The 24,826-nt window shown below is 40.0% G+C and overlaps 1 protein-coding gene across 3 annotated transcripts in view; it reads right to left on the bottom strand.

Moving 5' to 3' along the window:
* VEPH1 (ventricular zone expressed PH domain containing 1) overlaps window positions 1-24,826 on the bottom strand; it is a 208,968-nt gene that overhangs the window by 81,379 nt on the left and 102,763 nt on the right. For all 3 annotated transcript variants that reach the window (XM_081029347.1, XM_081029346.1, XM_081029348.1), the window contains 2 exons: window positions 16,064-16,273; window positions 15,020-15,417 (listed from right to left, as the gene is read on the bottom strand). In XM_081029347.1, the coding sequence (XP_080885473.1) occupies window positions 15,020-15,417; window positions 16,064-16,273 (608 nt within the window). The remainder of the gene's footprint in view (window positions 1-15,019; window positions 15,418-16,063; window positions 16,274-24,826) is intronic.

Genomic DNA, 24,826 nt, shown 5'->3' with positions numbered 1-24,826 from the left:
TACTTGCAGGTCTTTTAAAGCTGTTAAAACTACCATGTTCATAAAAAGTTAGGTCATACACGAAAAATTCAAACATATACAAACAAGTAGAGTTCCTTGTCTTCCAAGCCAATTTACCCTTTTCTGTAAGAAGAATCAAAGGACAACGGGAACCACAAATCGAGTGCCACGAACAATCCAGATAACTGAGCCTGGTGTTTGTGAGTGTTCTTCAGAAGAAAACTCATCTCCTGCTGGAATGTCTCATTCCATTAGTAATAGTGCTTCTCAAAATTTAATCTGCATTATAAGTCACCTGAGGGATCTTGTTAAACTATAGATGTTGCCCCAGTAGGTCTAGGATGGGCCTAAGAATCTGAATTTCTAATAGGTACCCAGGTGATGTCAATGTTGCTGATCCAAGGACCACATTTTGAAAAACAAATGATATTCTGGGTTGGACAATTCTTTGTTTGGAGACCTCTTATATTCATTCTAGGATGTTTAGCAGCATCTGTTAGACGCCAGTAGCACCTACCTCACCTTTCCCAGTTATGGTAACCAAAAATGTCTCTACACATTACCAAAAGTCTCCAACCTGGGGACAAAATTGCCTCTAGTTGAGAAACACTGCTCTATTGTTATATTTAGGGGTTACACGTTTGTTGCATAATATAAACACCTCTTTTGATGAACTAGTTTCAGTGAGTACAGCAGTCATCAACCAAATAAATAAACGGCTTTCATTTTTTTCCTCCTGGGCAATTATCATGTTTTTATTTATGAACATTGTAGATTTTTAACTGATTTTATTTCCCTTCTTACTATGGCCACTAGGGTGCTCAGAAGTAAATTTGCAAACCACATTTAGCAATTGTGGAAAATTTTCAGGTATACATTCTTGAAAGATAACTACTGGATTTATTTTATTTCTGTATGTTTGTTATTTTTCTCCTCACATTCAGTGAATCATCTTTTAATTTTATTATATATTTTATAGGCTCCCATACACGATTTGAAGTAAGATTGGCTTCCATTAAATAAGGTAAACCAAACAATTTGAATAGAAATAGACCAGCCAGGGCAGGCACAACACATTAATTTACTGATCATAATTTGCTGTTTGATAGATATTAATAAATTATAGCAGACAGTGAGACAAGTCTCAAAAGTATTGAACAATGTGGCCTATTTTCTCCCAACAAACTGTGGTAAATTGATGATTACTACAGATGACTGAAGAAAGGGCAAGAAATTACCATGAAAGAAAAGTGCTTTTTTATCTTAACTTTATAATGAAGATATAAAATTGAGGCTGATGAAGAGCTTGGCCAAATAGCCAGCATTTTACATTTTGCTAGTTCAGGCATAAGGCAGTCAGAAATAATTAATTTAGAGCATAAATGACCATAAAAAGGGACCTCAAAAATGATCCAGTTGAGTGATTTTCAAGTTTCTTTAAGCTGTAGAATTCCTGGTTTAAACATCTATCAGGAAGGCCAATGTGTAAACCCAGCCAAGTCAGCACGGCTCTGTTTGCAGGGCAGGGAAAGGAGGAAAGGGTGGGGTCTGGACCCCTTCAAAGGAGCTCCTGAAGCTCTTTAAGGGCACAGGTTGAAAACCCATGATCCCGTAATACACTCTTGGGATAAGGTGAGGAAGTGGTGGCCAAGGAGATGAAGTAACCTGTTTGAGGAATTCAAACTGCCGAACTGCAAGTTGGGGCTGAAACCCAATTCTATAGACTCTGGTTAGACAAGATGCTGGGGAGTCTGGAGTTACCATCTGGGTAAAAGTTACCAGCATCTGTCTCTATTACTGAAGCCAAATACTATTGTTAAAAAAATTTCCAAACCTTGCAGAAATGTATACTTTAAAATGGGCAAGTTCCTCCTTCCCTGTCCCTTTCCTCAACCCTCATCCCCAGTCTGATTCTTCAGAGAAAACCAGTGTAATAGTTTGATGTGTGTCTTTCTAGAACTCTCCCTGCCCATATATATTCTTTTCTTTGTGCTAGTTCTTAGGCTGCTCTGTTTTTCCTTTTATAATAGCATTAACACTTTCAAACACCCTACATACTTGTACATCATTTCTATTATTTATGGTATGTCTTTTCCCAGTAGAACAGCCTCTGTGAAAGCAAGGATATTTGCCTATTTTATTCACTGAGGTTTCCTAAGTTCCTAGAATGATGTGGGCATGTAGCAGGCATTCAGAAGTATTTGTAGAATGAGTGAGTGAGGGAATGAATGAAGAATGAATAGTCAGGATGAATGGGCAGAGCACAGAGAATTTTTTGGCAGTGACACTATTCTGTGTGATATTACAATGGTGGATATGCCTGTACAATGGAATATTACTCTGCACTAAAAAGAAATGAGTTCTCAAGTCATGAAAAGACACGAAGGAAACTTAAATGCATATTACTAGTGAATGGAGTCAATCTGAAAAGGCTACTTAGAAATTAAGAGGTTTAGGGTGAGAAGCCTAATCATACTCAGATTTTCTGCAGTGGTATTATACACATATTTCCTGCATTTGTGGCTCATTTTAATGGTGGCATCATATTTTAATGAAGTTGGATAATTGATGTGACTATTGCACCTGAAAAATGATTATTTCCTGTAAAACAGTTTATTTTTAAAAGTCCACTGAATCTTTTTTTTTCAAATAAAAAATTGTATTTTATAATTTCTTAACAGTCTTTAATGTGGCCAGGGCACCCATGTGGACAGAGAAAACCCAGGAACGTGTTTTTTCATTCGCTTTAAGTGGGCCTGCCAACACATGGCAGAGGCTCTGTCTGCTTTTGATAGACTCATCTGCAGTTTGTAAACATGCTCCTCCCTGAAAATGGACTGTAACACCAATAAAATGCCTGCCAAACTATCATATGTCTGGACCCCTGATTGCTAACTATGGAATTGCCTTATGTTTGGGGAAAAATATTTTAAAATACTACATCATCTAAAGTTTGATGGTTGTTGTGGAGCAAACAAGAGGAAAATATCTTTTCTTCTTTTTCCTTTTCTTCTGTCATAACAAAACCCTTTACCCAGCCATATAATATCTTTTTAGTCTCCTGCTACCAGACCTTCATCACCAACAGTGCTCAGAAACATGGATTTGCTCAGTTTTTAAATGAGATTTGATAATAGCCAGGGACCATTTTGTTCCCCTATAGGGCATATACTGCCAGTTTCATGAAGGAAGTAAATGGAAAAATAACATTCACTGTCTTGAAATTTGGTTTGTGGCAAAATGGATCTAAATGTACTCTTCTGCTGGGACCATCAGTGCCTCAGGAGCATTTTGTACAGCAAATGCTTTACTCCTTTGGAGTAAAGACAGTCTCCAAACTACAATAATAGACAACTGATAATAATATCTGAATACAAGCTTCCCTAAACATAGATACAAATACTCCTGTGGATGAATATAATGCTATATAATCTTCTATTTTAAAAATAATACTTTTAGAAGAAAATATTTAAGACTATGAAATATGTCGTAGCAAACTACTGCTGCTAAATCACCTCCTCTTTTTCTCCTTCTCCTTCTTCTTTTAATATGGCTACATTTAGGGTGAGATATACAGAAATGCACTCCTATGAATTTTTGCTCCATTTATGCATTTACATTTGCTTCTGTTTATTTATTAGCAAGGTCCCTTTAAACCTACTAGGGACATACTCAAGGTGGACACGATATCAAGGAAACTGACCTTTCAAAGGATTTAGATGACTCATTTCATTTACAGGCAGATCTTTTCTAAATTTCTATACAAAATGGCCCAAGAGTGTACATGTGCTTCCCAGTTTTACTTTAAGCTGTTTCCCAGTTGGATTAAGATACATCTTATGGAAGCTGAACAATAATGAATGTCAGCTACAATTTATATATATATATATATATATATATATATATATATATATATATATATATATATATGTATGTATATATATATACATATATATATACATTTATATCTATATATCTATATATCTGTATATCTATATCTATCTATCTATATATATATATAGTTTTATATATATATATAGTTACAAGAAGCGGAGTACAGCATTAGGAATAGAGACAGTGGAAATGTAATGGCTGTGTGCGATGTCAGAGGGGTAGTAGATGGGGGGAGGGGGTTATCACTGTGTAAGGGATGTAAATGATAAATGTCTAACTATTACATTGTTTTGTACACCTGAAACTAAAAAAAAAAGATACATCTTATCCATAGATAAATATCAGATAAGCCAAGATGCAGATAAGCAACACACCCCTTTGTCCAATAGCATAGTTAGAGCACTTTATTTATTTGAACAAAGAAAATCATACTTTTTTAAGAAGGAAAAGCTTTTGAAAATTTAACTAAAGAGAAATAAAGTTATTTGATGTCCTCTAGTGGGACTTTGCAACACATTACATTGCAGATTTAACATCCTTACTGATAATGTAGTTACCTGCCTGGGACTTTCAGCTTCTCTTGTCTGCGGACCAACAGTAATCTGGTGTTAACTCAATAGAAGAGTTTGGAGGGGATATTTTCAAAAGGATTTGTAGATCTTCCTTTAGCCTTATTACTTGGATGTTTCTCATGGGCCACTGCAAGTGACTGGGACTAAGATTAATGTGGCAGGAGAAAGTAAAGGGGAGAACCCAGCAATATTATATCTGTCTGCTTTTGACTAAAATTGACTTTATGGAGAAATAGAAAATAGTGAGTAAGGTAATTCAAGATAAATCCCAAAATACCAAGAAAAATTTTCCCTAACAAGTGTTAAACAGAGGCCTAAGGGACCACTTCAGTGCAATGAGGCATCAGGAAATTTGTAACCTCCTCCTATTTGCTCTTCTTCCCTCTCAAATCATCAGAAAAAGCTTTAGGACTATTCTCTGCCTCCAGATCTTACAAGTCTCCCATGGATACATGGTCCTAGTCTCATGAGGAAACCAATCTATAGTATTTTAACCCTTTCACGGAGTTAATTGATTTCAAGTTTTTTTCCCCCCAAATGTGTCAAAAATCAACAAAAGATAAAAAGTTGATATTTTGACTATTTTATGCATATATACTCAAACTCTGCAGTAAAGGGAAAAGTGTTTTTGAGCTCATGGGGTAAACTCGAACGCTGCAATCAGTGTTCATTCGGAAAGATCCAAATATCATAGCAAAGGAGTTAAAAAAGAAGGCAGCCTCCCGGAAACGTTAAGTGGATGAGTATTATGATTGTGATCACCTCCCCCCCAACTCCTCAGACTGGACCATCTGAGCAGAAAGAGGTCAAGATTGGTATCAGCGTGCTTCCTCCTGTCATCCCAAGGTGAAGTTGGACTTGATTACATGCAAAATTTCAATAAGGAAGTTTTATTTTAGCTATGAAAATAGCACCTGCTTTTTGATATTTACAATGAACTTGATTTTATTCCAGTTTTGTATATTCTTCTATCTGTTCAAGTCAAGAAAAATCAACTTATGTGGGTCTATTAGAGAAAGGACAACATTACTAGCTTTAAAATTAGCTTTCTGCAAGTCAGCCTTGTTGATATGCTGTACAGATGGGATGTATTTTCACCCAATCAGGAAATACTTCAAAGCTAACCAAAGCAGCATTGATGGGTTCTTGTAAGCTTTTATATCATCCTTTATGGAACTCCAGTGATGGGCCAGATTTTCAAGGATGTATTTCAATATCATGTGCTTTTTTTTTTTTAAAACCTGTAATCATTTTTGTTCACATAAATGAATACCAGTGATTCAGATTTTTTAACATGCCCTTTGGCAGATGAACTAGATTCCTTTGGTCTTTTCTGTAAATATAATCAGGCAGTGATATTAGATCATCACTTTACGTATGAATGCATAACTTGCAGTGGTTGGCAAACCTGCACCAGTGCCAGAGGCCTCTAAGGCCCAGAAATGCAGCCTCCTCTAAGACCCAAGAAGGCAGGAGAAAATTACTGACTTGGGAATAACAGGCTCTTTCATATCCAGAATGACAGTGCTGACCCAACCCAACCTCAATAAGACTTGGGGTTTGATTAGCGATCCAAGATGGCAGAGTAGATAAACACTGTGCTGCTGTGAATACATTAAAATTACAACTAAATTACAGAACAATAACCTGGAGAACCATCTCAAGTCTAGCAAACAAAAGTCTTATGACTAAAAATATACAAAAGAAGCTACGTTGAGACTGGTAGGAGGGGTAGAGATGCAAAATGGTTCCCAAACTGCTTTGTGGTTGTTGAAAATCAGGAAGGCCATCTCGGCTGTGGAGGTTCCCCTTGGAGGAGTGAAGGACCCTAACCCCCCATACCAGCCTCCCCAGCCCAGAGTACTGGTGCCGAAAGAGGAGCCCCCACAACATCTGGCTGGGAAAAACAGTGGGAATTCCAACCATTCGGGTGGGATGGAAGGCTGTGGGAAACCCAGATATCCTCTTAAATAGCCAGTGCACAGACTCGCTAACTCACAGGCACTTACCTTGGGCTCCAGCGGAGGGATGGTGACTCGGGGGGACCTCTGAGACATATGGGGAGCAGACTGAGGGGTGTAGCAACAGGGGGAGGACTGGAAGACAGTTGGCATTTTCCCAATGAGGAGCCCTTCTCCTGCACAGCCAGCAGGCAGACACCATCTTTCTTATGTTGAATCTGCCCCCACAGGCCAAATCTGAATCTGATTGGCCTGGTGAGCTCTGCTGCCTTACCCTGCATACTCAGTTGGGACCTCACCACATCTAACTCATGCACTGCTGCATGCACTTTCTCCATAAGCAGCCAGCCCCTCCTGCATTGCACTACTTCTTAGAAACTTATCAGAGTCAATGGGCCCCAGGTAGGTGGTGACTGTCCTTCGTGTGTTCTGAGGCTTTTGCTGAGTAGCTCAAGGCTCAGTACTGGCACTAAACCAGAATCTAAACCAGAGTCTGGTGACCACAACACTTCCTACTCTAGTGACTCCCTAGAGACCCTGCCTCACCCAACTTGCGTACCACACAAGGCTTTATCAGTGTCTGAACCTTAAGGGAGCTGGCAGGTGACAGCAGGCATAGGGGTGTTTTGGTGTTTTGCAGAGTTATCCCGAGCTTGGTACTGGTGGCAGCCATCCTCAGTTCACTGTGTGGCCTCTCCCATGTGCCTCTAGGTTTAGCACAGGAAGTGAAAAACTGTGGATCACTTTGTAGCTCCTACTAGTAGGCCCTGGGCAATTACAGATAGTGGGTGACTTGGTCCTGCACCAGAGCCCCTCCCAAGAGGTCCCAGAACCGACATACTCGGAGATTTGCTTTAGACTGCAGCATAGTACCACCCAATTAGCCCCACAAGTAGCACACATAAAGGGTCATCTCGACAATCACCAGAGCCCACTGGGGCGAATCCCACTCAGTGGGTTAAGCCTCCCACACCGCAGCCCATAAGCTGTGGATGTGGCAAAACCCACAGCCAGTCAGTCTGAGGGTCAATCGCACACACTTACATGCCAATAGCGATCAAGGCTCAGCTATAACAGGAGAGCACACAAATGAGAAACTCCTGGAGCATCTGGCTGAGGTGCTGTGCCAGGGAGACTGTGTCACTGGGCCCCACAGGACACCTACTACATAAGGCCACTCGGCAAGATGAGGAGACAAAGAAGATCGCCTTACTACATAGAAAAAAACACACACAAAAAAATGGCGGCGTGAGGTGAGCCTCTGTAACGCTCCCCTGGAATTTACAACGAATCGGACAACAATAACTCCACAAAGGACTCCTTGCACAGCAGACAGGCAAGACGAAGAGGCCGACTACTGAATTCACCTCCAGGTGGGTGAATCGCGCGAGCGGGGGAGGAGGGAGAGGAGAAGTGCAGAGACGGAGCCGCGCGGGCGCAGGACACAGACCTAGCTCAGTGCTCGGAGCCCGCTGCTCCCGGAACTACCGCCGTTGCGGGAGAGGGAAGGACTCGGACTGCTAGGGCTCCGCTTACGGCCCACAGGGCTGAGGGGGCAGCATACAAAACCGCTGAACCCAACGCTCGCTCACGGCAGACCTCGGAAAAAAGACTGAGGGAAGAGGGCTGAAATCGGTGGTTTAAGCCCTCACTGCCGAGCGGAGAACGGAAGCCTTAGGCACGGAGACTAGCCGCCCCCTCCCTACCCTCCCAGAGCTCGTCCCGCCCCCACCTGCCCGGTGCTAGCAGCGATAAAGTAGCAGTGTCGGATCAAAGGACAGAATATTTGCTGCTCTGAGAACTGTGGACCGCAGACACAGATTCGCAGCTCAACTAGTTCCGGCAAAGGGGAGGGAGCTGTGGAAGCAGGACTGGCTGTGGTGGTGGTCGCCGCCATTGCTCTGGGCCACCTCTCACAACTCACCCCGCCCCTGGCCCCACCTATCTGGGCGGATCCCTGCAGGAGTAAACAGAACTGCTGAAACAAACGGGCTCTGAATCTGGTGCAGAAAGAGCTTTGGAACTCCAAAAGCTCTTCGCATACCTATCAGCCTGTTGCAGAAGACACTCCTGTAGATGTCTAGGAAGAGAAATAGTAAATCAGTGATTGCCATGAATAACCAAGGCAACAAGATAGCTCAGAAAGAAAGTGAAAAGTCTCCAGAAAAGGAACTTAGAGATATGGACCTTTGTGATTTAAATGACAGAGAATTCAAGATAGCAATTCTGAAAAAACTGAACGAGATGCAAGAAAACACAGAAAGGCAGTTTAATGAACTCAGAAACACAATCAAAGAACACCATGAGCATTTTACAAAAGAGATTGAAATCTTGAAAAAGAACCAAATAGAATTTCTGGAGATTAAGAACTCAATAGAAGAAATTAACAATAAAATATCCAGCTTAGGTAGTAGAGTTGACCAGATGGAGGAAAGAATCAGTGACATCGAAGATAGGAACCTGGAATTTACACAGAGGGAAGAAGAAAGAGACTTGAGACTTAAAAGAAATGAAAGAACTCTACAAGAACTTTCTGACTCCATCAGAAAGAGCAATATAAGAATAATGGGTATACCAGAAGGAGAAGAAAGAGGGAAGGGAACAGAGAATATATTCAAACAAATCGTCGATGAGAACTTCCCAAACTTGTGGACAGAACTGGATCCTCGAATCCAAGAAGCAAATAGAACACCTAATTACCTCAATCCCAACAGGCCTTCACCAAGGCACATTGTATTGAAGCTGTCTAAAATCAACTTTTTAAAGATGGAAATAAAAAAGATCAAAATTATGAATAATAAAATGGCAATAGCTACATATGTATCAACAATTTCTAAAAGACCCAGAATAGCCAAAGCAATATTAAAAAAAAAGAACAATACTGGAGGTATCACACTCCCTGATTTTTGTTTGTACTGCAGTGCTACAATAATCAAAACAGCTTGGTATTGGCGGAAAAACAGACACATAGACCAATGGAATAGAATTGAGAACCCAGAAATAAAACCACATAAATATGGACAGATAATTTTTGACAAAGAAGCTAAAAACATACAATGGAGGAAAGACAGCCTCTTCAATAAATGGTGCTGGCAGAATTGGATAGCTACGTGCAAAAGAATGAAACTGGACTGCTATCTGTCACCATGTACCAAAATTAATTCAAAATGGATCAAAGACTTAAGCATAAGACCTGACACAATAAACTGCATTGAAGAAAACATAGGTACTAAACTTATGGACCTTGGGTTCAAAGAGCATTTTATGAATCTGACTCCAAAGGCAATGGAAGTAAAAACTAAAATAAATGAATGGGATTATATGAAACTGAAAAGCTTCTGCACAGCAAAAGAAACTATTGACAAAATAATGAGGCAACCAACTGAATGGGAGAAGATTTTTGCAAACAGTGCCTCTGATAAGGGGCTAATATCCAAAATATACAAGGAACTCATGAAACTCAACAACAAAAAAACAAACAACCCAATTGAAAAATGGACAGAGGACCTGAAGAGACATTTCTCCAAAGAGGATATACAAATGGCAAATAGACATATGAAAAAATGCTCAACATCGCTAATCATCAGAGAAATGCAAATGAAAACCACAATGAGATATCACCTCACCCCAGTCAGAATGGCTTTCATGAATAAGACAAATAATAACAAGTGTTGGAGAGGCTGTGGAGAAAAAGGAACCCTCATACACTGTTGGTGGGAATGCAGACTGGTGCAGCCGCTATGGAAGGCAGTGTGGAGGTTCCTCAAGAAATTACGAATAGAATTACCATATGACCCAGCAATCGCTCTACTGGGTATCTACCCAAAAAATTTGAAAGCATTCCTCTATAGAGACACGTGTACTCCAATGTTCATTGCAGCTTTGTTTACGGTGGCCAAGACATGGAAACAACCAAAATGTCCTTCAATAGATGAATGGATAAAGAAGTTGTGGTGTATATACACAATGGAATACTATTCCGCGTTAAGGAAAGATGATATAGGAGCATTTGTGACAACATGGATGGATCTTGAGAGTATAATGCTAAGTGAAATAAGTCAGACAGACAAAGCAGAGAACCCTATGATTTCACTGATATGTGGTATATAAACCAAAAAGAACAAGACAAACAAATGAGAAACAAAAACTCATAGACACAGACAATAATTTAGTGGTTACCAGAGGGTAAGGGGTTGGGGGGGTGGGTGATGAGGGTAAAGGGGATCAAATATATGGTGATGGAAAGAGAACTGACTCTGGGTGGTGAACACACAATGGGATTTATAGACGATGTAATACAGAATTGTACACCTGAAATCTATGTAAATTTACTAACAATTGTCACCCCAATAAATTTAATAAAAAAAATTTAATTAAAAAACAAACAAACAATTTCTTTCAATGTAAATGGATTAAATGCTTCAATCAAAACACATAGGAGGGCTGAATAGATAAGAAAACAAAACCCTTACATAAGCTGCCCACAAGAGACTCTCTTCAGATTGAAAGACACACATAGACAGAAAGTAAAGGAATGGAAAAAATATTTCATGAAAATGGAAATGAAAAAAAAAAACACCCCAAAAAGCTGGGGTTGCAATACTTATATCAGACAAAATAGACTTTAAAGCAAAGGCTATAAGAAAAGACAATGAAAGACCCAGTAATCCCACTTCAGGAGATTTATCTGAAGAAATCTAAAACGCTACTTCGAGGGGACAAGTGCATCCATATGTTCATTGCAGCGTTGTTTACAATGGCCAAGGGGTGGAGGTGGCCTGGGTGTCTGTGGATGCATGAATGGATAAAGAGGAGCTGGTACATACTCATATTCAATGGAATATTGCTTGGCCATGGAAGGGAATGGGTTCTTGCCATCTGCAGTGGTATGGATGGACCTGGAGGGTGTTGTGCTGAGTGGAGTGTCAGACAGAGAGACAGATACAATGTGATTTCATTTATATATGGACTCTAAGAACAAAATTAGCAAACAAAACAGAAACAAACTCATAGGTACAGAAACATTTTGATGGTTGCCTTATGGGAGAGGGAGGGAGGATGTGGGTGAAAGAAGGGGAAGAGATTAGGAAGTAAAAATTGGCTGATACATAGTTGTTATGGGGATGTAGGGTATAGCATTAGGAACATAGTCAATAATATTGTAATAACTATGTATGGTGTCAGATGGGTACTAGATTTGTTGGGGTGGTAGATGAGAGGGGGTTGGGTGTAGGGTGAAAAAGGTGAAGAGATTGAAAAGTACAAATTGGTAGTTAGAAAACAGTCATGGGGATGTAAAGTACAGCATAGGGAATATAGTCAATAATATGGTAATAACTACTTGTAGTGTTAGGTTGCTATAGAGTAGTCAGGGGGATCACTTCTTAAATTATATAAGTGTCTAACCACTATGCTCTACCCCTGAAAATAATATAAAATAATATTGAGTGTCAACTATAATTAGTAATTTTAAAAAGGTTGGGAATGGGGAAGAGGACTAAGAGGTCCATATTTCCAGGTGTAAAACAAATAAGTCATGGAGATGTAATGTACAGCATGGGGAATATAGTCAATATTGTGATAACGTGGTACGGTGTCAGATATTGCTGGACTTATCATGGTGATCACTTCTTTATATATACACATGTTGAATAACTATGGTGTGCCCCTGAAACTAATATAATATTGTGTGTTAGCTATATTTTTAATAAAAATCTTTATAAAAAAGACTTGGGGTTTGACAATTTCTCCAGACCCATGATGATAGATTTGTGCTGATCTCTTAACACTCCATTGCCTTTCCCCAGTGTGATCAATATCATGCAAAAATAAGACGGATGACTGGGATGAGAAAGCTATTTGTGACCTTGATTCACTACAAACTTATTTCTGCTGTATCATAATTAGTGAGGTACCTGTTCCTTCAACACAGTTTATTACTGAAGTGTTAGGTTGAACCATTTTTTTAGGTCAAAACAAGGAAGTTGAATATCAGTTTTGCATACGATTCAAACCAATACCAAAAGAACTTCTTTAAAGGGTTGTTTTGTCACTTTTTTATAGTATGCACTTTGTCACATCAGTCTACAATTATTCTTAATGCTTTGTTGTTCTTGTTTCCCGCTGGCTATTTGGGTTTTTTAACTTCAATGTTGTGGAAGTGGTTTTCATCCTTCTCCCTCTGTTTCTTGATCACCTTGCATAATTTAACAAGAAAGACCAAATCCCAACAAAACATTATGTACTAACAACACATTCAATATAACCCAGTTTCTAAACCTAAATCTTTCTTCAGTAAATTTTTAAGGAAAGACACACGATACTGTTGAGCTGAGTGAACTCATGAGAACAAGCAAAACTGTGTCAGCCAGATGACCGCCGGCATTTTGCTGAACGGTTTACACAATCATTGAAATAATAACAACATGTCCCCTGCAGTCAACACGAGGCCTTTCTTGGTGGATGTATTTACGGTGAGTCATATAAATCTTCTATCCCTCACACATATATCTGTGCAAGGAATTTCTTGGGAACGTCCAGGAAATTACAAAAATATGAATGAATTCCAAAGTGTCAACTTAAAAACACATACTCAGTTCTAGGTTATTCTTGGTAGAAACATCAAAAGAGAATATATATATATATATGTATGATGGATTCATTCAATAGTTTGAAAAAAAACCCAAGTCACCTAGTTAACTCTCAAATTCCCAGAATAATTCAAGGCAATAAGAAGTATCATGTGTTTTTGACAACTAGATGCTTGAAATAACTCTTCAGGATTTCTTCACATTCTCACAAGATTATAACTCACTGTATAGTATATCTTCAATGCTTTTGGCTAAACTTAAAACAAAAACCAGAAACTATTCTAGTAGTTGGAAATGTGGCAGGCTTTATATTTGCTACAGACTTCCTCTGTCAAACTGGAAAATTCACTTAACCTCTCATATTAAATTCTTCAACCTCTACATTTAAAACATAGGTTATTACTGAAACAAACAATTGTGAAGAGTTTGTCCATTGAGTTTTATTGATTTTAGCTGTTCCCAAGCCTTGGTATACTTAATTATCCAAAACTTATATTGAATATGAACAATATCACTTTTAGTGTCACCGTTTAAAAACATGTTTTAAAAAGGCTAATCAATAAATTAATGTAAACACCTTTGAAAATGTCCGATTCTTTACAGACATACTAAATAATAGTTGTTATTACCAAACCCTTGAACCCTACCCGCTTTCTTTTTGTTAACATGAGATTATGTTCTTTCCTCTGATATGGAGTGGGAGACAGAATAGCAAGTAAAGTAGGAAAACTCTCCTAGTTCCTAAACCTAGAAGAGGATGATAGTCAGTAGGTGGGTGAATATGAATTGGATTCACTATCCTTTAGCTATGTTTCTTTCTGAAAGGTGGGTTGCTTGGCTTTTCAATGAGGGTTGTAGCCTGTGAAAAGATGTCATGTCCCAGGAGAGGGCTAGGACCTTCATCTAAATCTCCAGGGAAGGACATGGCTGCTGCCTAAGAACATTTTAGAAAGGTCTAATAAGCCCGACAGTGCCTTTGGGTCATCCAAACTTGTCTAATCCACTACCAGAAGGGTGAGCCTGCCCCGGGGAACTCTGTCATTTTTAGTACCTGTGTCTCAAACCCATCATCTTTCCCAGGGCCAGACCAGAGCCAGACAAAATGTAAGGGAGCACGAGAAAATTTAGTACTCAAGATAAATAATATTTTTAAAAATCAAAATTAATACAAAAAGTCCACGATGAACAAAATATCGATTGTAAATAAAGATGTGATCAATAGTCCTTACTCCTTTTGAACTCATCTTCAACACGGCTTGGCAAGACATTGTTACCAATCCCTTCATTGCTTAAAATGTTCCTGAGCTTTTTGGGGTCTCCTTTATGTATGCACCCAGGGGAAGTCTTGGCCCCTGCCCTCTTTTTTTACTTTGTTTTCTGATTAGCTCACATTCTCACTGGCTCCTGACCTCTATCACTGCCTGACAATAGCTTTGCCCTTTTCTTTCTATACTCTAATTTCCAAGGTGTCAGGGATTGTATCTGTTTGGGTCATAGATGAATCTCATACAAGGCTGAATCGTTAGCACAGCACGTGGCACACAGTAGGAGCTTCATAAGTGCTTGTTGAATGAATGGAAAAAAAATCTCTTAGAGTTCAGTTCTGTGCCTGTCTGTCTTGCATGATCATGTGGATGGAAAAATGTCTCTGGCTGAACCACTACCCTAGAACCTGTTTTGGGGGCCACAGACTGCTTTCCAGCATTTTCCCGAATGCTAGGAACAGAGAACCAGAAATAATGCATCTTAAGGTTTGAAAAAAAAGTTAGAGTTGGTATATTAAAGCACCTAAGTGGATTCAAACAGGAATCAAAAAGATTACTGACCTTACTAGAATAATAATAATAATTAAAAAAAACAATTAAAATAATGTAATGGTGTTTTCAAAATGATCTATTTTGCAAAAGATCCAGAAAAGGGTTTGGCAATTTATGTCATTTAAGAATTTCTTTTTTCAGTGATGTCTGAAATCTCTCAAGTTTAGGAAGTTCAGAGCACTTACCTTCAATGGTACACTGATCGGGGACTGGAATCTTCTTTCTGATTTCCACAGCATATGCTTTCACTCTACTGAGGTTCTCCTTTAAGTGCAAGTAGAGCTTATCTTGGTATTCTATAGGACTTGGAGTTGTCTCTGGAGTTTCTTCCTGGCAGTTTTCTTTTACCATTTCTGGCAAATTCTCTGATTCTATATGTAGAATACTTGGGTGTGAAACTGAAGAATTTCCCAGCGGTGATCTGTCAGGGTCTAGCTTAAAGGGTGACTTGTCATTGCCTTCGCTAAGTGGATCTATTTCTGAAAGAGAGATGCTGGCTGGTATATCTCCGCTCTCAACAAGCTCTTCATCATCTGAACTCAGGCCCTTGGTCAGCACAGTATGCAAAGCCAAACTCTTTGACCTATAATATAAAGAGAAGGCTGAGATGGTCAAGAAGTGGAGATACCATTCACTGACAAGGAAAATAAAGAAGAATAACACTGAGGCAAAAATTCCTCTCTCTAGAATGCGAAACCTAAAATCGGTGCTGTTAACAGGTTTCATAAAACATAGACCACCAAATTACGTAATAAGCCAAACTTTTACAGATCTAGGCCACCTCCCAAAACAAAGATTTAAAAATCAATTTCATAGCGAAACTGCCTGGGAAATAGTGGACTTACATATTTATATTCCTTTTTCTGTTTTTGCTTCAGATTTTTCATCAGAAATCAAGAGAAGCTTTTGATAAGTATCATTCTCAATATTAGCACATCGATAGAATTTTAGAAGTGTTTTTAAAAAATAAACCATAGGCTTATTTTCCATTTGTATTCTCCTTTTTAAAAAGTAAGCTTCTTTGGATAATGAAAGCATTGTGGATGACATTTCATCATCTCATTCACAAAAAGAACTTTAGGTGGCTACCAGTAAAAGATATTTAAAAGCTACTCCGTAAGAGTGTGATAACAAAACTAACAGCAAATAGGAATCACTTACGTTAAAAAACCAGCCAAAAAAAAAAAAAAAAAAAAAAAAAAAAAAAACCAGCCAAACAAAATTTATACCTGTTAAATCTAATGTCTTTTCTTTCTTCCTTGGAAACTTGGCCCAAACTGTATCTTCTGATAGAGCCAGGGGTATTGCTCTCAGCATTTATTTTATCTTTAAAAGCCTGTATTTTAACTTGGAGCTTTTCATGGTCTTCCTTTTCAGCTATGGTGAGCTTGGTTCCTTCTAGCTTCTCAGGGAATTCGATTTCAGTGCTGGTTTTGCTACTAAAGGAATAAAAATCATTGCATTAGATGCTGGTTACATATACTCTTTAGGGTAGCATTACTCTCTAACTGCCTTTTATTCAGAACTGAAAACTTTACCTGATAATTTTTTTTGTTAGGCACTTACCAAATATTTATTGAGTAACAACTATGAACATAAATCTTTGAAATTGTTTCTATACCTTATTCTGCCAGAAGTTTAGAAACATTGGTGTTTATGTCAACTTTGTATTAGAAATACCTTTGAAGGGTTCAGAGAATAAAAAGCAGTTTTTATGGTCATCGACCATATTCTTATTCTGCATTCCAAAAACATGCCTTTCATATGAAATTCATGCCAGACATTTTCTAGAACATTTACATGCATGATCTGTTGGTACTGAAATTGATAGAATAAGAACATTTCAAATGGACTGTGTAGACTCATGGTTTTGTTAATTTTATGGAAATCAGTGTGACTCTCGTACAAAGCAAGAAACATCTTTCTGAATGATAAAAGGTTGGATGGAAGAGGTTTTCCATGAACGATATTAATAGTTCTAAATATCTTTTATGGCAGAATCTATCAAACATTCCATGGGTCATTAAAATTACCTCCGTCAAGGCAGGGGCTATTTGTGGTATAACTTTGGAACCCCTCTAAGGGCACACACCGTGTTTTAGAGAGAATAAGAGCTAAGGACAAGCTACAGAAATAGCTCTCTGATACTCACTAAGGTGATGAAGAATTATGGAAAAGAAGCAAGTGTTTATCTTTCCTAACCTGCCTTCTAATATGAGCCAGCCTAGAGCTACTTTGATTTTTATTTAACAATCACTATCAATCATATCATGTGGGTTTAGTATCAATGTTGTCCTTATAAACACAGATGTTAATAATCCCTAGAAATCCATTCACCAAGATGGCTTAACGATCCCGTCGGTTTCTCTGTGTGTAGTTACTTGATTTTCTTTAGCATTTTTCCTAGAGGTAGAGGAAAAGGCCTCAAACGTACAGAAACATCCTGGCTTTTGCAACACATACGGCTCTTTTCTCCTAAGGACCAAAGTAAACCTGGCATAGTTACTTAGGTAAGGATGAGAAAATACATTTTTAAAATTTTTTTATTAAGGCATGGCTTTTTAAAGGAAAACCAAGACAAAAGTGCTGGTGACACATTTTTTTTTTCAGTTACATTCCACCCATTCTGGGGCCATGTCTGTGGTGATCACTGAGGAAGGTTTGTTGACAGGGTTGAATCAGCAGCCTTTGAGGCTGGCTGAGAGAGGGTTCTTAGTTTTAGGTCCTCATTGGTCGGAATCCTCCTGTTAGTCCAGCCCAGGGACAGATGTTAATGGTGCAAGCTGGGAAGGGGAATAGATCATCCATTAGGTAACCAGGACATTGTTCATGTCTTATATGCTATTGCTGAGAAAATTTAAATATATATTTTATATACTTTTTATAAGTTTCGTATGGTTTTTTTCATTTACAATGGAAGATTTATGATCCATGCCATACTTGACTGAAATATACATGAGTAGATTTCAAGAATCAGTATATGGGAGTAAAGGGTACTCATGAACATGCTTCTCTTTCTGACACATACATGACACTGGCTGCCCACAAACACGTGGAAGGTTTGGACATCTTCTGGCCAGAAATGGTTTCATTTCCTATTCCAAATGAAACCAAGATGGTGCTATCATTAGACGGTATTTTACAAATCATGATGATTACTAAGGGTAATGTTAAAAGATACACTGAACCCTCTCAAGATGAGATATTCTGTGGGTGGCGGGAGTTATTTTCTATCCATGTTAGTCTGTGTATAGTCACAAAACTAAGACTATTTCTCTGGTGCCTTGAAACCCAATCACATTTCGAAAATGAAAACTACCTTTATTTTTGAAGTTTCTTTCAGAAATGTCTATAGAGATGATCAAAACTTAAAACTTAGTAAAGCACAAAGTATACCCCATATGCATATATCAGATATTGAGCGTTATACAAATTTTTAAATCTCAAAATATATGAGTTGTTAGAGGAATAATTTCTCACAAATTTACCAGTTTTCTCTTTTTACATGAAGCTCTCGGTTATAAAAACAGTTAAAATAAGAACTTTTTTTTGGGGGGGGAGGAGGTTGGGTTTGGCCAATAGAAAGTACCAGCAGGAAATTAGATGGAAAAAGATGGGTCAGGGCAGTTAGTCTCCTGGATCTCTCCCTGCCAAGCCATGACTTTCTCTACTAAGGCCACAACTCCTGTTGTAAAGCTCGTAGGATATCTTAATCCCTTCCCCTTGTACAAAGTGCCAGGTATAAAAACAGTCACAGGGATGTAAAGTACAGCATAGGGAATATAGTCGTTAATATTGTAATGACCATGTATGGTGTCAGGTGGGTAATAGACTTATCAGGCTGATCACTCCGTAAGTTATATAAATGTCTAATCACTATGCTGTACTCCTGAAACTAATATAAGATTGTATGTCAACTAGAATTGAAAAAGAAAACATTATTTAAAAAAGGAAAGCTTATAGGAGACTAGAGCCTTTTTGTTTCTCTCTTTTTCTTTAAAGAACAACCTCCATCTGCAGTTATTGTGACTAGTCCCTGTGACTGGACCTTACTAGCTGCTACAGGTCTGGGCGGGCCTGGAGTCAGAAGGGGTCTGCTGTTCCTCCTCAGTCACCCCAGGCTGGGAGGGAGGGAGGTTTCAGCCTCCGGTTCTTCTCCCTCGCCCTCTTATTCCCAGTAGAAGTCTCTTTGGGCCAGTAGAAGCAGTGGAGACCCTCTGCCAGCTTCCTGAGCTCTGTCTGAGGATGCCCCCCAGCACGAGTTGGGGACAAGGGCTAAACTGGTGGCCAACGGCCACACCTAGGAGCTGGAGCCCTAAAGCCAAGCCTCAGGGGCCTCAGGGGCCATTTAGTACCTACCCAGCTGAGAGGGGCCTGTTTCACCTGTCTGTCAGGGCAGTACCCGTGCTACAGGTGAGTCCTGCAGGGCTTCCTGGCTGGTCCTCTCACCTACTCTGGCTCCTCTGCTCCCTCTCTCACTGTTCCTTTTCCTACTCTGGTGCATCTGCCCTCCCCAAATTCAAGTCTCTTCTTGCCCCTTTGGGGCTGCATGAAAACAAATAGCATTTCTCCCCCAAACCTTCAAATGTCACATGATTATAGTAAATCTCCCTAGATAATTTTATTGGATCAGTTTCTGATGTTTTAAAATATTTTTTTCTTACTTATGGAGAGCTTTCTTTTATTTTTGTACTCTTTCTATCAGTTTCCCCATCTATAAAATGGGGACCATAGCTGTACTTAGTACATAGCGTTGTTGGGAAGATGAAATGACAGAACCAGGGTGAAGCATTGTTCCTAGCACATAATAGGCAGTCAATAGACATCAGATTATATTGTTATGTAATATAATAGGGTAGGGGTAGGGCAGGTGTCTCTGGGTAGGGTTGCCAAGTAAAATACAGGACACCCAGCCAAATTTGCATTTCAGATAAACAACAATTTTTTTTTTTAAAAAAGAACAGTCATGTCCCTAATGGGATATACTAAAATTGTATTATACTATACTAAAATGATTATACTTACACTGAAAAATTATTTGTTCTTTATCTGAAAATTAATACAGGCATCCTGTATTCTTATCTGTTAAATACAGCAACGCTATTCCTGGGTAAGCTCCTGCTGCTTGGTGGGCAGCGACCTGTACTGTTCGTCCTTGTTCCCCTGCCTGGCACCGTGCTTGGCATACATGGGTACCCCAAGTGTTTGTGGAATAAATGAACTGAGACCACATTGATTTCTGAAGCCAGCTTGCTCCCCGCTGCCCCCAACCTCCTGAGGTCCACCAGATACCCATAATGCACTGGCTACTTCTCCGGGTCTGGGGTGTGTGGGGGGTGATTTTGATACATGTCAAATGTGGATAGAAGCTAGAAGCAAGAGTGGGAGTAAAAAGAGAGATTTGCAAATGACCAAATAAGAAGAGTAAAGAAGCAACGATAAAATGCGTGGGCCAGAAAAGTGATCTCTAGGTATGAGGCCAATGAATAGAAATCTCACCACAAAGTCGTTCTCTTCTATCCAATCTTTCTTTTTCATGATATGGAAATTTGTACAACAAGAAGTCAGGGGACAGGGGTGATAATGAAGAGTCACCAAGGCAGCCAAATCTGCAAGAGGGACTAAAGAGAACTTTCTGTCACTGGACATCAGTTCACCTGGGCTTGTCACACTGTTTTGCTGGCAGGGACTTAAGACAAGTTATGGTTCCAATAGGCTGGAAAGTCAGGAAATAGTAGGTAGAAGTTCAAGTTTATAATAAACACTCACTGCTCCTTCACTTCTCCTCCTCTTGGTTTTCAAATTTAGGTAAAAAGACAGGAGAGAATTTGTTCAAAAAACAAAGGCCGTTTTCCAGAGATAAACTCTGCATTCCTCTGAGAGCAAGGAAAGGCAACCCAAGTGTGAAAGTTCTGGTGGAGTCATTGGTCCTGTGTGCGTTTACTTGTGGGGGATGGTGGAGGTGAAGGCCAGTGGGCTGGGGTTGTTATTTCTTTTCCATTTGTCACTTTTAACTCCAGAAGTAATTTTATGGAAGTCTTTGTCAGAGTTCTATAATCCTCTAAATATTAACTTGGCTTTAACTCAACACGCCACATTACACGAGGCTCAGATGATTTCCAGTCTGAATGATTTCTGGTCTGTGTTGCCAAAGTAAAGTTTTTAAAAATACCTCTCAGGCTGCCCAGGGGAGGCCTAATTACCTCCCCCTTGTGTGAGTGGGACTCCCCTTGGAAACAAATTGGCCCTTGGGCAGTTCTCTGCTTTCACTAAGCTGGGAGATGAGACTATAAAGCTGGCAGGCGATGAGAGATTGGCAGCCTCTCTTCCCGCCTCCTTCAATCAAAGAAAAATAATATCAGTTAATGTTTGATGAACTTGGCTTACGATCCCATGTCCAGGATATGTACTTCTGCAGACTTGAGCTTGTTAGAGGAGAAGATAATGGATCAAATCCACATGGGAGCCCTGAATTTGTAGGATGCTATGTTCCTAACTCTTCGGCAATTTCTTGGGTCATCAGTCATCCTAAAGACAGAGATGACACCCCCAGTTCCACAATGCTTTCGTCTGTTTCGGGACTGCAGTGAGTAATGCTGCAGGGTCACCACACTTGAATAACAAGGGAAAGGACAATTATAATCTAGGTTCTTGGTACTCTGTTGTGCCTCTAACCTGCTTGGTGGGTGAGCAGAGACCAGCAGGAGCCCAGTGATATGGGGACCAGAATGCCACTGGGAGAACTTCGCTGAAATTAAATGACTCCATGGTTTATTTTATTCACACAAGGTTTAAAAAAGGAGTTTCAAAAGGAGATGGTTCTGGAGGCATGGACTGAACGTGGCCTTACAGGGAAAAGACCTAGGTCCATGACTCCAGTATCCTGTTTACTAGGGATGTGGCAAACCTCTTTATGACTTCACATCTCATTGTTGTCATATAAAAATGGGATTCATACTGCATCACCAAATTGCTGAAAGTGTTATGTAAGTATTATGTGTAGTCCATACAGAATGAGCATGAAAAAGTCAAATGGTAAAACCTGGGTGGCTGCTGCCCAATGAGGACATTTGACACTGAAAGAAGGTAGCTTGTGCAGGTGATAGCAAACCTGGAAGATGACTTCTCCTGCTCAAAGTCCCTCCTCCTGCTGCAGCATCCTACAGAGTGTGGCCTATAGGACAGGGACCCTCCCTGCTGTGTGAGCATACGAGTACAAGAACTGGGATACGGAAGTAGTTGACTTTAAAAATCTCTGTGTTGCATGTCTGAATTCTGAGCAATTGCAAATATAGAGAGAAAATTCCTTGCAATTAGAATAAAGTTTAAAAGCCCTGATACAGGGAAGTGACCACTGAATGCAGATGCTCAGTCATTTGCTCACTTTTCATTCAAGCGACATGAGGGAGACTAGGACGTGGGAAACAAATGAGCAAAAGGGGCAAAGCCCCTGCCTTTGCTACTCAAAGTGGAGTCACTGGACTAGCAGTGTCAGCACCACCTGGGAGGTTGTTGGAGAAGCAGAATCTCAGGCTCCTCCTAGACCTACCAAATTAGAATGTGCAAATTCACACAATCCCCACGTGACCTCCTGACACGGTAAAGTTGAGAAGCACCTGCCCAGACAATGAAAGAACAGAAGCTGAAGAGGATAGCGGCATTTTCCCTTGGTCAAGCAAGGCTGCTAAGGATTTCACTAATTCTGCAGGGAGGTGGGACTTCAAACAATGTGTGCATTGTTTGGAGTTGTTGTGTGGTAAACTGTATGCAGCCCCCATTCCACAGTTTTGTCAGCCTCAAGCCTTTCGGGGTCTTTCTCAATTCCTGGGTAAAGGTACATTGCCACTGATAAATGCTTGATCAGATGTCTCCCAGATCTTTAGTCAAGGTTCCTGAGACTCGAATGGACAGAAAGCTGCTGGATCCTAATGAATTGCCATCTGGATGTGGCACAAGTTGCAAAAGCATTTGCAAGCTATAAAGGGATGTAAAAATATAAAGTAGTAATGTCACCAGAGCACTTTGAATCATGGGTGAGAACTGTAAAAACAATATGCTCCTCTTTTTCTAGGCTAACTTGATAGTCTGGGAACATAAGCAGGTCACAGAGTCTGGCAGTAAGGATTAAGGTGGGGGTATCCACCACGAAAATACAACCACAGGGCATGGAGGAGAAAATGGGTAACATGTGGTTACTCACCAGCTTTTGAGGCTGGAAGAGCAGGAAGATGGTTGTGGTTTCCTTTCTGATACATCCTCTCATAGTCTCTACCCCAAACACCATATCTTACTCTGTTTTTACTGGGTAGAAACATAGGTACCCAGAAATGGAGGGATAGAGTTAGTCACACACGTTGGGCCTAGAACTCTACACACAATCCTGTGATTCAATTCCTAGTCCACCTAGAATGCAGCATTTAACTACAGAAAAGTCCAGCTGACAGCCTCAGGCTGCCATCTAATAAAAAGCTCACCTTTTGCCTGATGCTTAACATGAATACCATCAAGAACTGTTTTTCCTCAGCTGAGCCATTCCACAATAGCTGTATCTCATTCATGGCTGACGTGCTGTGTGTTCATTACCTTTTATTTATTAACTCTCTTTCTTTAGGTCCCAAAGGAAAGTTTGGGGAGCAAAACATTAGTTATTTAAAGAGAGTTCTGAGATTTATCCAGGCTCAGCTGCCTCAAGGATCTAATGCAATGCTTCTCTAATACCCGTTTTTTTTTTTTTTAATTTTTATATGTCACAGACCTATTGTTTTTGTAAAAATACAGTAAAGTACCAGAGACATAAAATGAGTAAAAGAATGACATCCAGGGTATAAGCCCACTGATCATGCATGTGTGTACTGCAGAAATGTCAAGTTACTATAAAAGTTCTAAACTCTTATTTTCAATCTCTGCAATAACCTCGGTGTGGGCTGGAAAGGAACTGTTTGCAGATGGATGCTGGTTCACAAGCTATGCTTTGAGTAGCTCTGGTCTAATGGACATGCTAAGTGAGATCACCTACTCTAATGCCCACCTGGAACCGAGGACCGATACTGTTAATATTTACTGAGGGCTCTCTATGCACAAGGTGCTTTGTGTTCTGGTCTGTTACATGTATTACTTCCCCCATAATCAAGTGGGCAGATCTATTACTCTCTCCACTTACAGACGGAGAAGTTGAAGCACAGAGATGTTGAGTAATTTACTGAAGGTCAACTAGTAAACCCAGCATAAACTCTGCCTCCAGAGCTCACCCACTTCACACCCCTCCCTCTCCGCCTCTCAGTAGGTGTTTGGCTCAGGTTGCATCAGAATTTCCCCCACAAATAAGTAATACATATTAGGGGGTTGGTAATTGTGCGGCAACCAAGAGTTATAATATTGTACCCTAATATCTCTGAGTACCATCCTGTGGGAACAGACGCCAGAACAGAATTGACATCTACTCGTTGAGCAACCCTTCACAGTGATCTGAAAAATGAATTTTGGCATGCCCTTTAACCCAAACTGAAAAGGTGTTCAAAATTCAGGAAATATCATGCAAATAGCAACTTCAGAGTTCAATTATGATTGCTACCAAAAGGAACAAGGAGTGTTTGGGGAGCCACACTAGCAAATAGCTAGGTCATCGGGCATCAAGTAAGAACTGGTGTAGCCTCAGCTGTCACCCTCCCACAGGGTCTGTGGGAGTCAAGCCCCTGTCACCTCTTCCCCTACAGCACACTTTTTCCTTTCCTTGAGGCGAAAGTTTTGGTGTTCTTGTCTTGTTTGTAACGGGAAACCAAGCCTTAGGAGCCTGATGAAAAGCTATTTTCCTTTTTGGTGTGTCTTGTGTTTTGAACACTGCTGTGTTACAGGAAAGGGGCCTGGCTGCCCAGCAAGGCTGTAATTGTACCACTCACACTCCTTCAGGGCCGCCCTGCCCCCCTCCTCAGCCCTCTGTCCACATTTGCAGGCAGCCCCTCAGGGCCTCACACTCCCAGGGCTGGCTTCATTGT

This window comes from Rhinolophus hipposideros (assembly GCF_964194185.1).
Source record: "Rhinolophus hipposideros genome assembly, chromosome: 2".
Classification (NCBI taxonomy): domain Eukaryota; kingdom Metazoa; phylum Chordata; class Mammalia; order Chiroptera; family Rhinolophidae; genus Rhinolophus; species Rhinolophus hipposideros.
Note: the sequence above shows the minus strand (reverse complement) of the source record. Positions and strands in the feature narration are given on the sequence as shown.